Raw genomic sequence first — 12633 nt, forward strand, 5'->3', positions numbered from 1 at the left:
GATTTAGGAGTACCGGAGGCGTGGCCACCCACAAGGGCAGTAGCATACGATATGTCTGAAGTCATCACCAAAAGAGGGAGGCACGTCGACAAAGCAGCAAACTTGTAGTGGACGAAAGAGCGAATTCCGAAAGGGGAATTGTAACCCATGCCAAGTCGAGCAGAGGGCGGACTTTCTGCTCAAGCTAGGGGATTGCGGCGAGGAAAGAAAACGAAAGGCGGTGACAACAAAGGAGAGCGGCGGACCTTCCAAACGTCGACGACGAGGAAATACTGCAGTGAAATAGGCTTTCCAAAACAGCGACGACGACAGAGAAGACGCAGCGAGGAGAAGACTACGCCGGAGAAGACGCAGCGAGGAGAGAAAAGGATCAGATGCGATAAATCGTCATAGCAGTTGCTAGGGTTCGCCATGAGGCAAAACTCTAGCAGAGCCGAGCGTGGGAGAAGACGTCGTCAAACATATATATCTATATTATTCATATTTATCCTTAACATACACAAAAGATTAGACATGGACACCTAATTCTAGATAACTCAAGCATACTCCACATGACCCATGCTTGTCACAACCGAATGGCACACCATAGCGCAAAGGTCACCTTAGAGCTATAGTGCATAATGTATAGTGTGGCGCACGTCATTTCAAACATGGCATAAAATATTTAAATTTTACAAATAAAGGCGCAAGTAAATATGAGACTGTTAAATTGAAGGGCACAACACCATAATAATAAAAATAACAAACATTGTGCTTAAGCAAAAATATTCAATTCTCAAAGCTTCAATCATTTAAAATTCAAAACCATACAATTTTTTTGAAAGTATAATATTTTCATAAGATATTAAACTAGTAGTCCAAAGAATCGTCATCATCTTCATAACTCAAAAAAAATCTTATTTCTATCATCAATATCATCATTATCTCCTAAGCCATATTCTTCTTCATCACTCTCATCTTCTTCATGTTCAATTGCTATAACGTTAAGCCTAGATAAGAAAATTTATTCCCTTTGCCATTAAATTTCCCTTGAATATTATAGCTTCTATTGTAAACACCAACAACTTTTGTAATAATATTCCATGTCAACTCTTCTTTACCATAAACCAATTCATTATCTTCACTAAATGATCATTCAATTTTCATGTTAACCAATCATTACCATTACCTATATTATTTAAAACAATAGGGTAAATAACAACAAGATGATTATATATGTGAATTAAAGCCCTATTATATTTTACATAAATTAAATCTTTGAGGCGATCATAATCTATTTTGTTTCTTCTTTGGCTATGAAGTTGCAATTAAAAATTATTAAAACTAATAAACTATAATATTTCATGATAATCAATACACAATTTATATTTCATACTTTCATGTTCAAATATACTTCAATAATGTTTATATAAAGATGAATTACAAGTTAGGCTAAGTACTAAAATCTCAAATCTTCGTAAGTGTGCAACTCCTTGGCTATATTATAGCCATTAATTGGCTGGAAGTATTTAATAACTTTCATTATTATTTAAATTCCAAAACATTATTTAATACTAATTACAATTTTATTGAACTATTACCTAGTGTTCAAGTTGTCCTTTGTATTACAGTTGGAAGAATGCCAGATAATACTTCAACACTAATATACACATTTAACTCATTGCTAATTAATCTTCTTCATCGACGTTCTTAGCTTTTCTTCTAATGCATTCATATAATCAAGCCATTGAAGGTTTGACACGTGATTTTTATTTCAAAGTCTCCTCATTAAACAAGCAATCAAAGTCTTGGATAAATGAACCTATGAAAAGCTACCATCTTATCGAAACATTGCTTTATTAAAGCCAAATAATGAGCAACACAAAAAATCTAATATAAGTGTGGATTAAATAACTTTCGTACAATAATAAATTTAAAAGTTATTTATTCATCAATAATTTTCCTACATTAATATCACAAGACATTCAATAATCAGCAACCAACATATAAAAAAACATAAACTTAAATCAAATAAAAATGTGCTCAAAACTTTAGTCACTGACCAGCAAGATTCTCAAAAGTACATCAATGGTTACTTAAATAATACAATGTGGTGTAATCTCCTTAATAAACTTGTTTAATAGTTCAAACTTTTTCAACACATTATTTGAACAAGAACTAGCATCAATTGATTTTATAAATGTAGTTCCACTAGAACAATTCACCAAGTTCAACAAACTTTTTCCATTACAAGTTGTCCAACCATATATCATAAGAGAACAACCATTTTTAAAATAATCTTCGTTATGGCATTGCAACAATTGCCATGTGAGTCCGACCTCTTTTTGCAAATATGTAACATGCACCTCATATTGGTGAACTGTTCTAGAGGAACTACATTCCTATGTATATAAATAAAAGAGTAACATATAATTAGTAATTTAATTTCTATCTAAATATATTTAGTAAGAAAATGTTATTCATATGAGTTTAATATTACTATTTTAATTTATCAAATTTCAATCTATCATTATTAATTTGTAATTTAACATGGTAAGTAATATTTATTAAAAAAAACTGAAGCTCGGCTCAATAAAAAGGCAATTCAAATCTCAAAATGAGCTCAAGCTGAGTTTGTAAATGAGTTTAATTTCGAATCAAGCCGATTTTTAGCTAAACACGAACAAAACAAAATAAATTGAGTTGAATACAAACATAAGGTTCACAGGCTATATTGAACACGAGCCAATTTCGAATAGAATTAGTTTTGAACGAGCCGAACAAGAGACAAGCCTGAGCTCGCTCAAGCTAGGCTCGTTTACAGCCCTGGTGGCATGAAAATTGGGATGTTAAGGCTTCTGCGTGCGAGATGTGGAACAAAACGTGGAGCGAAAGGAGAGAAAGATGGAAGTTCTGAATGTATATTTATGTTGTGATCCCATCCTTGCTTTATTAGCTAGCCCCAGTCATGATTGTATCAAAGATGATGGATGAAGCCTAGGGCTCCTCTAGCTCTCAGTTTTGTGAACATAAGAGATCATGGAAAGACTGCGATAGAAATGAAGCACTAAGGCTTCGATTTATACATGTGATGTAGGGAAGGACAAGGGTTTCGAAGTATTTGTACGTTGCAATTTTGTCGCTGTTTTTCCCGTTGGTTCTAATCGCAACTGCATATAGAGTGGAGCAGGCAAACAAAGAAGCACGGTTTCTTCGATTTGTGAACATGGAGGCAAAATTGTCATGTCTTTGTTGCTTGCAATTTTTCTAAGGCCTAGAGGAGTAGGGGGCTTGATTTCAGTTTTGTATGTGAAAAAGAGAGAAGTGGGTTGCTTGCAATTTTTCTGAGGCCTAGAGGAGTCGAGGGCTTGATTTCAGTTGTGTACGTTAAAAAAAGAGTGGGAGTAGTTATAAAGCCCGGGGAAGGAGTTCGTAGGTTATTACGTTTTTTTTAACTCAATTATTTACAGTTAACAATAGTTATAATAAGACATTCATTAAACTACATGAAAAATTAGAACATTGGAAGAATGTATAGAAAATAATGCAATAGAATTAGTATAATAAATAGATTATATTATATGTAATTTTAGTTGGTATGCAATTAACAAATATCATTTGACATTATTAAGAAAAATGATATGCCTACATATGATAAGTTAAAGCATCATTAATCTATTATACAAAAGAATGGATACATCAATAATAATGTAACTTCTAGAGTTACAAATAAATGGTTGAAATATAACAAGGTTTTGAGATAATTTTGAAACTAGTGAAAATAAATGACACAATTTTTATAAAACACAACTAGAGATCATAAAATTCAAGTGATAGTAATGTCAAATTCATGGAAACTCTCTAGTATGTCAGCATGGCCTTTCTCTTGGGAAGTTGTACCTTCTCAAGAGGATACATTCCTCATAGCAAAAAAATGCTGCCCCCACATCTTCATGAATAAAAAATAATCAAATATTATACACCATTCCTATCATATTTGATCAATTTAAGCAAAATACGAAACAACAAAATGGGTAATTATTAAATAAACTAAGATAGGAAATTAGATGACTCATTTGGTAACTATACTTATAGACCTCAGAATCATGAATAAATCATAGTGATGCCTATGTGTGATAGGTTTAAACATCTTAAATCTATTATACAAAAGAATGGAGATATAAATCAATATATACATTCTAGAGCAAAAATTACATAGTTAAAATGTGAACTCTAAGAGATTGTGTAATTAAAAGATATCATTGAGACTTAAAGATAAATTTTATAAAATCGCAATTAAGCAAGAAATATTGTATCAATTCAAATGTAGGTTGTAAAAGATCATTAATGTTCATGCGCCACAAGTAAAAAAAAATTATATGGATGTGTAACAAACTAGGAAGCAATAAGCATAAAGTAAAAAATAATTTAAAAGGAGAAAATATTAAAGAGATAGCAATTGAAGATGTAACAACTGAAATTAGACTCACATGGCTTACACATAAAAACCATAAGATTATAATATACTTGTTAGAAGAACTAGTAAAATTAATTACAAATGATTATTAATAAAATAAGATAAACTTAAACCTACATAAACAAAGTCAATCAAAAAAATTTGTGAAGAATAAGTTCAACAGACAATGCTCAGCAGAAATAAATAAAAATGAAAATTCAAAAACACCAAACTTAAATGATCATGACAAGGATAATGATGATGATGAGGCCTTATATGTCTAAAATTATTATGTTGATCAATTACACAAATGTGTGACAGAAGTAAATCTATAAACATAAAATATTTGAAATCAAAAATATTGTATAAGCAAACAATTTTTTAAATAAGGCATTGGCTATAAGGATTCAACACTTTAATGAGACTATATCATACCGTTTTCAAGTGGGCTAAAAACCTCTCTATTATATATCTAAATCCTAAAGTAAACTATTTACTCGCATCACACTCAAATGTTTTAGGTACAACAAAAATATCGCTTATGTTAACACCTTTAACTTTTATCTCCAACTTCTCTCCTCCTTTATTAACAAAAATAAACAATAGGGGCTCCTTCCTAGTCAATAACCTCACCCCACTCGCTCCACCCTCGCACCTACCAATTCTTGTTTCAATTGATGAAGGCCTTATACTGCTCAATAACTCTCACTTGACCCTCACTTTAATAGACCAGCCTCCACAATGCCCTAATTGAGAATACCAACACAGTTTCCTCTATCTTTCCAAGTTCACAACCTCACTAGATAAGATGTCGTGACGTTCTCTTCAAAAGTAGCGATTATCAATTGTACATTGCCTTGCCTTCCCATCCTTCGACAAAAAATCCACCTTTGCGCATGAACCTATTAAATTTTTTTGGTGGAATTGGGATGCTTTAAGTAGAAGATCAAGCATGTAAAGGGTTGCATGGAAATCTAAAGATTGAAGGAGTCCAGAGGAGAGGTACAGGATTGATGTGGTGGTACAAAGCTAGGTGACCTAGAAGGGCTCCAAACTCAAGCCCACCTAGCTTTTTAGTCTTTCACTTTTGTGGTGGGATAATGGAATGAGACATGGCCAAAAATGGTTATAGACAGTTCCCTTCAAATGTGCAAATGTGAATTGGAAATGATGGTGAGATGAGGTGGCCTGTACACGATGGATGTGGTGATAACAAGGCTAGGTCAAAAAAATCAGAAGGTTGATAACAAGGCTGATTTTCTTCTAAACGTTTTCGGATGGGTTTATGGTTGAAGCAATGATAGAAAATGGTCATGGAGGGTTAGTTTAGAACTTGAATGTGATATAGATTATAGATTTGATGGTTATTTGAAGTGGCATTTAGATGAGCTTTGGTGCTAAACATGTAAATAAAAAAAAATCAGTGCTATGTGCAATCCCCCTTTTCTATTTTATATTATCATCATAATAAAGCTCATAATTGCAGTCCTAATTACCATTGCTTTCAAACTCTGAAGTTGCAAATTGCAAGTAATCTTATTATCTTTTAACATGATCACTTCCAATTACTTTTGGCATAGGCAAACAAAATTCAAGAACTGGTAGAAAACATTAAGCATCCCAAATTTAAAAAAGTAAATCAATAGCTTTGAAATTACACAATTTTCAACAATTGAAAAGTTAAATGTAAAAACGTTAGGTAAAATAAAGAACCGCCCAAGTTAATAGCAAGTTTTCAGTTCACTAACTAATCATTCAGCTAGATTTGAAGAATACACTATTAGAAATACCGAAAGAACAAAAAAATCCGTCAATTGCTTCTGCAGTAACTGAAAGAATCCCTAATTTGAAAATTAAAGCAATAATAAAGGCGGAAATATGTTCAACCTTCTTGATCAAACGACATTAGAAAGAACAAATTGGGAGGATTGTTGGATTTCATGTTGAATGGGATTGGGCTTACACCAAAAAGGGCAAAGCATGGTGCATCTAAATGGGCTGAGCATAGGCTTGTTGAGAGAGAGAAATGGAGCAGGCAGAGTTTTTTATGAAGCTCAGACACAACCAAGAGAGAAATTCAGCTACAGCTCAACCAAGAGAGAAACAGCATTTAATGCTCACACAATCCTCCTTTATACGCCCTGATCCTTTTCACTGAATATATATTATTCAATGCTTCTCTTCCCATAGTAGTGAAATTGCATTGAAGTAAGATTGGATAACTTGGGACACCTAGTTTGCATTTCATCATATGAGAAGAGGAGCACTTGTGTATTTTCTTCCTACAACAAAATGACGGACCACAAATGATTATTGGCAAATGCAGGGAGCTGGCCATAATCAAGAATTAACACCGCCTGTGGTTTAACAAACACGAGTACTACATGTAAAAAAAAACAAAAGAAGAATGAAAAATGCATTCCTAAAATCAGCAAAACCATGGCATTCAAGTAAACAGACGAGTATTAAGAAAACAAAAACAAATTGAGCATTTTGTTTTCAGCCTTTCTAGTATGCTCAGAACAAAAGGATGATCGAGACAAAAAAATAAATAAAATAAAATAAAAGATGTAAGATAAACAATGAATTGATCACTAAATCTTTTGAACCAGAAATTAAATTATTAAGCCGGAATGTTGAGTTTTTTAAAACTATTGGGATAGATAAATTTCAGGAGGTTATCTTAATTCACCTTAACAGTGATTTGATGCAAAAGAAAGTCAAGTTAATTAACTTTTCGCTTGACAGGTAGAGATACAAGAGTGATTTCACAGGAAGATTTAAATTTTAGCTAGACCAACAGTAGTTATGACGGCTCATTAATTTGTTCACTAGTTATGTAGAGCAGATTGGAATTTAATGCAGAGACTTAAGGATTCTGGATGCATGTAGAAATGGAAAAGATCAGAACAAGCTTGCCACATAACAAAAAGTTGTCATTGCACGCAAGACAAGAGCAGAGTGCCTAAAAATGTCGGCAACATAAATATCAAGATAAAAACATTTGGAAAACAATTTATTGAAGGATATATAATCCGATCTCTACATTCAGCATAAAGCATCTTTGATCTGTGCTTGGAATTTGAACTTTACATTTACATATTAGACGAGTACACAATACTTTTAGGTATCCACGAGAAGTTGCTTAAAATATCAGAAACAATAAATATTATAAAGCAAGAAATGTGTGAAAATCTCAGTTTTAATGAGCAAGATTAAAGTTAGCGATAGAATAACTTACATCTTTCATCTTTGTACACAATACTATCAGACTTTTGAAAGTATCTCCGCTTGGCTTCAAGTTATGACGGCAAATCACTGAATATATGTGATGGACCTTAAGGGCAAAAGATTGATGTTCAATCAGAAAATTAACTGGAGAAAAAGAATTGAGAAACTATAGTAGAAGAATATAAAAAAAAAAATCAACTTCAAAAAAAGTTCTCCTCCCACATAACCATACACACCTTACATGATGTGCTCTACACCACACAATCTCTATTTTATTTTGTGATTCAATTTTCTTTCTATTTTCAGAATTCTATTATTAATACCTAAAAGATTTGACAAACTTGGTTGATTTGAAATATTGATGCTCTATAAATGTCATCGAAGTCCATATTGTTGCTTTTAGGGAGTCCATATTTCATTCAATGTCATCAAAGGAAATATAAATGCTCGATTAGGAACCCAAGCGAGATTGAAGAACCTCACACTCCGAAAGGCATCGCCTAAGTAAGCAACTTTATATAAGGTACTAGGTGATGAGGTGCTCTCCTCTTTAACATAATTGCTTTTATTAAGATTTAAAACTATACACAATCAAGATATAAGAAGAAGAATGTATATTAATATAATAAGTTAAAATGGCTAAGAACTCCATGATTGTCTTCTAAATACATAGGGACCATTAAAAATTGCATAATCTACAACAACAACAACAACAACAAAGCCTTAATCCCACTACGTGGGGTCGGCTACATGAATCCTTTTTCTCCATTGCGTCCTATTTAGTGTCATATTTTCATTTAGTTCTAGTAAATTAAGATCATTTTTAATACAATAAGCCCAAGTCTTCCTAGATCTACCTCTGCCTTTCTTAACACAAGTCGAATTTAAAACATCTACTCTCCTAATCGGATCATCTAATGGTCGACGTTTAATATGACCAAATCATCTAAGACGACTTTCTCTAATTTAAAAATTGCATAATCTAGTCTGGTAAAATCAATTCTTATGACTCTCCATGAGATGTAGAATGTCATTAATCAAAACTCCCACCATCGACGATAATAATGGGATCCTGATTTTAGATATGGATGCTAATATCTCAAATATCGGATATAGATTAGTGTTTGATGATAAATGTTTGATATAAGGTAACGTAGAAAAAGTGTCAAAATTTAGTGGAAAAAATGATGTTAACTAAGAAGCATATCAAATCAAACATAGGTATAAGAACTTTAGTTCCGCTACAATAAATTTCGTGATGACAGGAATGAGACTAAAAGATAGAAGAGCATTGATGGACAAAAAAATAACTGGTGATTGGAAAAATAGAGCAGGAGGTAAAGTTGTCATTTTGGCATTTGGAGTTAAATAATAGTTGAAAATATTATTTCAACTAAAGTGGTATATTTTAATATGTTAAGTATTATATTATACTTTTCAAAAGTATTCATCATTGTTAAAATGGGTAAACTTTTTAGTGCCATGCTTTGCTAGCACCTAGCATCTAGCACTTCAAGCATTATGCAATCATATAGTCTTTGGTTCAAAGTGCCTTTAATAAGATTTTGATGTCATTTCATTTACACGTCTGAATAGAGAGGTGGAAGGAGATCCCACAGGAAAGATCTATAAATGAAATTATTAAGGAAATACCATTGGTCATAACATCAACCTTCTTGCAAAAGACCACAAGTATCTAATGTTGTTAAAGACTAGAACCAATAGAAGTGTCTATTTTTTGTTAGACAAATGCCCATCGCTACTAGAAGCCATTGAAATATTCTCCAATGTAACTTCTATCAAAAAAAAATATTTATGGTATTTCTCCTAGTTTATGGACCACGTCCAAGCTCATCATTCAATACAATATCAGTATTCTAAGACCCCTACATTACTCAAACATTTCAACATAGAAGAAAAAAGATAAGTAAGAAAATACCAGGTCAAACTCAGAAGTTTGCTCACATGCATGCAAAATTGGATGAAAAGATTCGACTGAAACAACCAAACCAGATCGACACATACGGTCAGCTATGTCAAGAGATACTTGTACCTGCAATAATTTTTCAAAATTTTAAGACACAAAGCAAACCATGAAAGAAAAATCTTTGCAAACTCAATTAGTCGAAATTTTGAATAACAAAATCAAAACTATGACATTAACTAACTTGATTAAAACTAGAATTGATGATTTAAAAAGCAATCAAGTTCATGAACATGAACTTAAAGAGGATCAATTCACAATGATTAACCAATTCCTTTAACTGTTAAATCTAGTACGAGGCAGGGTAATCATCTTGATAGACAACTAATAATGCTGATGAAATCATAAGAAATGACAGCAGAAATAGAAAAGGTAAAATTAAATTTCTACATATGATGGTAAAAACGATCTGAAAGCTCTAATTGGTTGTTAGATATAAATAATTTCTTTTAATGACCCATTAAATTGGACCAAAAACAAATAAGATTTGCATATAAAAAATTTCTTTTAATGACACGCTACATTGGATAAACAACATATAAAATTTACAAAAATAAAATTCATTGGCCACGCTAAAATTTATTGCACAAGTATGGAAAAGCAAATAAAAAGATTAGAATGGAACTGGCAACCAAGACTGAAAAAAAAAAAAATCCATTAAAGGCAAAATAGTTCGTCTTTGTTACATTACAATAGACAGCTTAATGGATTTAGTTTACTAAAGCAAGAAACAATAACTATATTTGAAACCATGAATAAATTTGAAGAACTATTATTATATTTTAAGATTATTGAAAATCCAAAAAACAAACACTCTACGTTCAAGTCTGTTTTGAGATATAATATTAAGTGAGAAATCATGCTTAATCCAAGACTTTAACGTGCTTTTCAATTGGCAATTAACTTTGGACAATTGATAGAATTTTCTGTCCTAAGAAGATGTCACTTATCTAGTAGTGAATTCTCATCAAAGCATTCAAATTTAATCGGTTGTATCTACAATATAAAGAAAGAAACATGACCATTAATTAAGACATTAAGGTACAGAGGGATTGTCTATTCTTGAACTATTAATAAATACTGTTTTTTTTTCTATAATATGCTTTGAGATTTTGATAATATTAGGCCTACCTTATTGATATCTCGGCCTCCAACTCTTCCAAATCTACTTGAATCAACACCACCAAAATCCCTTGAGAATCAAAATCTTAGCATTTCAAATCACATACAACGAACAAGGTACAAAGAGATCGTTTATTCCAGACAGGAAGAAAATTCAACTGACAGGTTAGAACAAATTATTTCTCCTGAATCAAGCCTAATATCTGATCGTCCTAAAACCAATTCACAAGGATAATGTAATATTAATTTTTATAATGATTTAAACATGACTATTGCTGCTCTTAAGAAAAGTAAGAGAAATTGCTCTAATTAGCCGATCAATCATCACATCCATGTAAAATTTAGGAGAAAAAAAAAAAGATTCAGCCAAAATAGCCAGACCAGATTGACACATTCAGTCACCAATGTCAAAATAAACTTGAGCCTGCAATAAATTTTCAAAATTTTAACACAGAGCATTTAATTAGAAAAAACATAACTTATATAACTGTTTTTTTAAAAGAAAGGCCTGATACAAATATAATTAGCCTTTGAATCTTCACCAATTGAAACATAAAATATAATAGAAAGTCTGGTAACAAAATTCATGATGTTTCAAAATCCAATAAAAGACTAAAACAAAAGCAACAGATGACAAAGCAATAGATGATACAGAATAAGACAGCATGGAGCAAAATTCAAATAAAAAGCTCTAGCAAGTAATGCATGAATACAATAAATAAATATTCAAATAAATGTAAAATACATTGAATAAGAAACATCTTAAAGAAGGTATAGACAGAGCACAGTCCACAAAGCTGCCAGATGGGAAGCAGGGTATGGTTTTCCATCATTACCAGATTTTACAATACTTTCATGGAGAAACAAATTAAGTAAAAATCAGCTAATTAAAACATAAAGGGAAGCCACCATGCCATCAAATTAAAAGTTTTAGCTACATAAAGGGTAGGGAGAAATCCCTCCCAGAGAAAAGAAGCGTATTTGAATAAGAAGAAAGATATGGACAAAGAATAGAAAAATTTTTAGATCTAACAGGGCATGCAAAAGTTCATGTTTGCGAGAATGATGACAGGAGTTATGTAATAATTAAATATAATTATAAATTAAATTTGGATAACTAATTAAAAAAAAAACTGCTCACGACACTGTTGACCTTATTTTTAGTGAGGTCTAGTCTTCCTCTTAGGGTTTAGGATCTAGCCTTAGAGATCTCCCTTCAACTATCTTAGAACCTTAGAAATGGGACCCGTCTTGTTTTAGAAATCCAACCCACTTCTATGCCCTTTTGGAGTTTCACGTGTGTGGTAAAAACTTCTAGCACTTAAAAGGGTAAAACCAACATGAGGAAACCCAAAACAGATTCTTATAGGACCTTTTGAGTCTTAGGGTGGCCTTCTGCACAATTCGCACTCCCGCACGCACAAACTTCGCAATTCGGAGAGTCGACGCGTCTGATTGCTACAATTCACATCACTTGCACCATTACTTGTCGAAGACTCGAATAAACATTTTGAGACGATCGATCGCGGGTCGAAATTTTGTGAAATTTGAATTTTGCGTGTTTTTGACCCGATTGTCGACGACGTTATCCGAGCAACCCTGGATGACAAAACAGACTGCACCGGCGCGTCCGGAGCGTCGATTTTGCCTAGGGAGGATACTCATTTTGTTACGACGCCGCGCGCGAGTAAATCGCATATGATTTAATATATATATATATATATATAACTGAATCATTCATTTCCTCTTTAAGCCCTAAATCCCTAAACTCACGCACCCGGACCCTGCTCCCTTTCCCCTCTCCCGTTCACGTGCCCCGCCCTTCCCGTTCTCGGCCTCGAGCCGACCGAGCTCCCTCCTC

General features: G+C 32.6%; 1 protein-coding gene across 2 annotated transcripts in view; it reads right to left on the reverse strand.

Annotated features, from left to right (window-relative positions):
* Positions 1-12633, reverse strand: part of LOC110034083 (pentatricopeptide repeat-containing protein At4g04790, mitochondrial) — a 114097-nt gene that overhangs the window by 73740 nt on the left and 27724 nt on the right. For both annotated transcript variants that reach the window (XM_020738338.1, XM_020738337.1), the window contains exons 7-8: positions 9606-9719; positions 7677-7772 (exon numbers count right to left, since the gene is read on the reverse strand). In XM_020738338.1, the coding sequence (XP_020593997.1) occupies positions 7677-7772; positions 9606-9719 (210 nt within the window). The remainder of the gene's footprint in view (positions 1-7676; positions 7773-9605; positions 9720-12633) is intronic.

The sequence above is a fragment of the Phalaenopsis equestris genome, unplaced genomic scaffold, assembly GCF_001263595.1.
Source record: "Phalaenopsis equestris unplaced genomic scaffold, ASM126359v1 Scaffold001343, whole genome shotgun sequence".
NCBI classification, from domain to species: domain Eukaryota; kingdom Viridiplantae; phylum Streptophyta; class Magnoliopsida; order Asparagales; family Orchidaceae; genus Phalaenopsis; species Phalaenopsis equestris.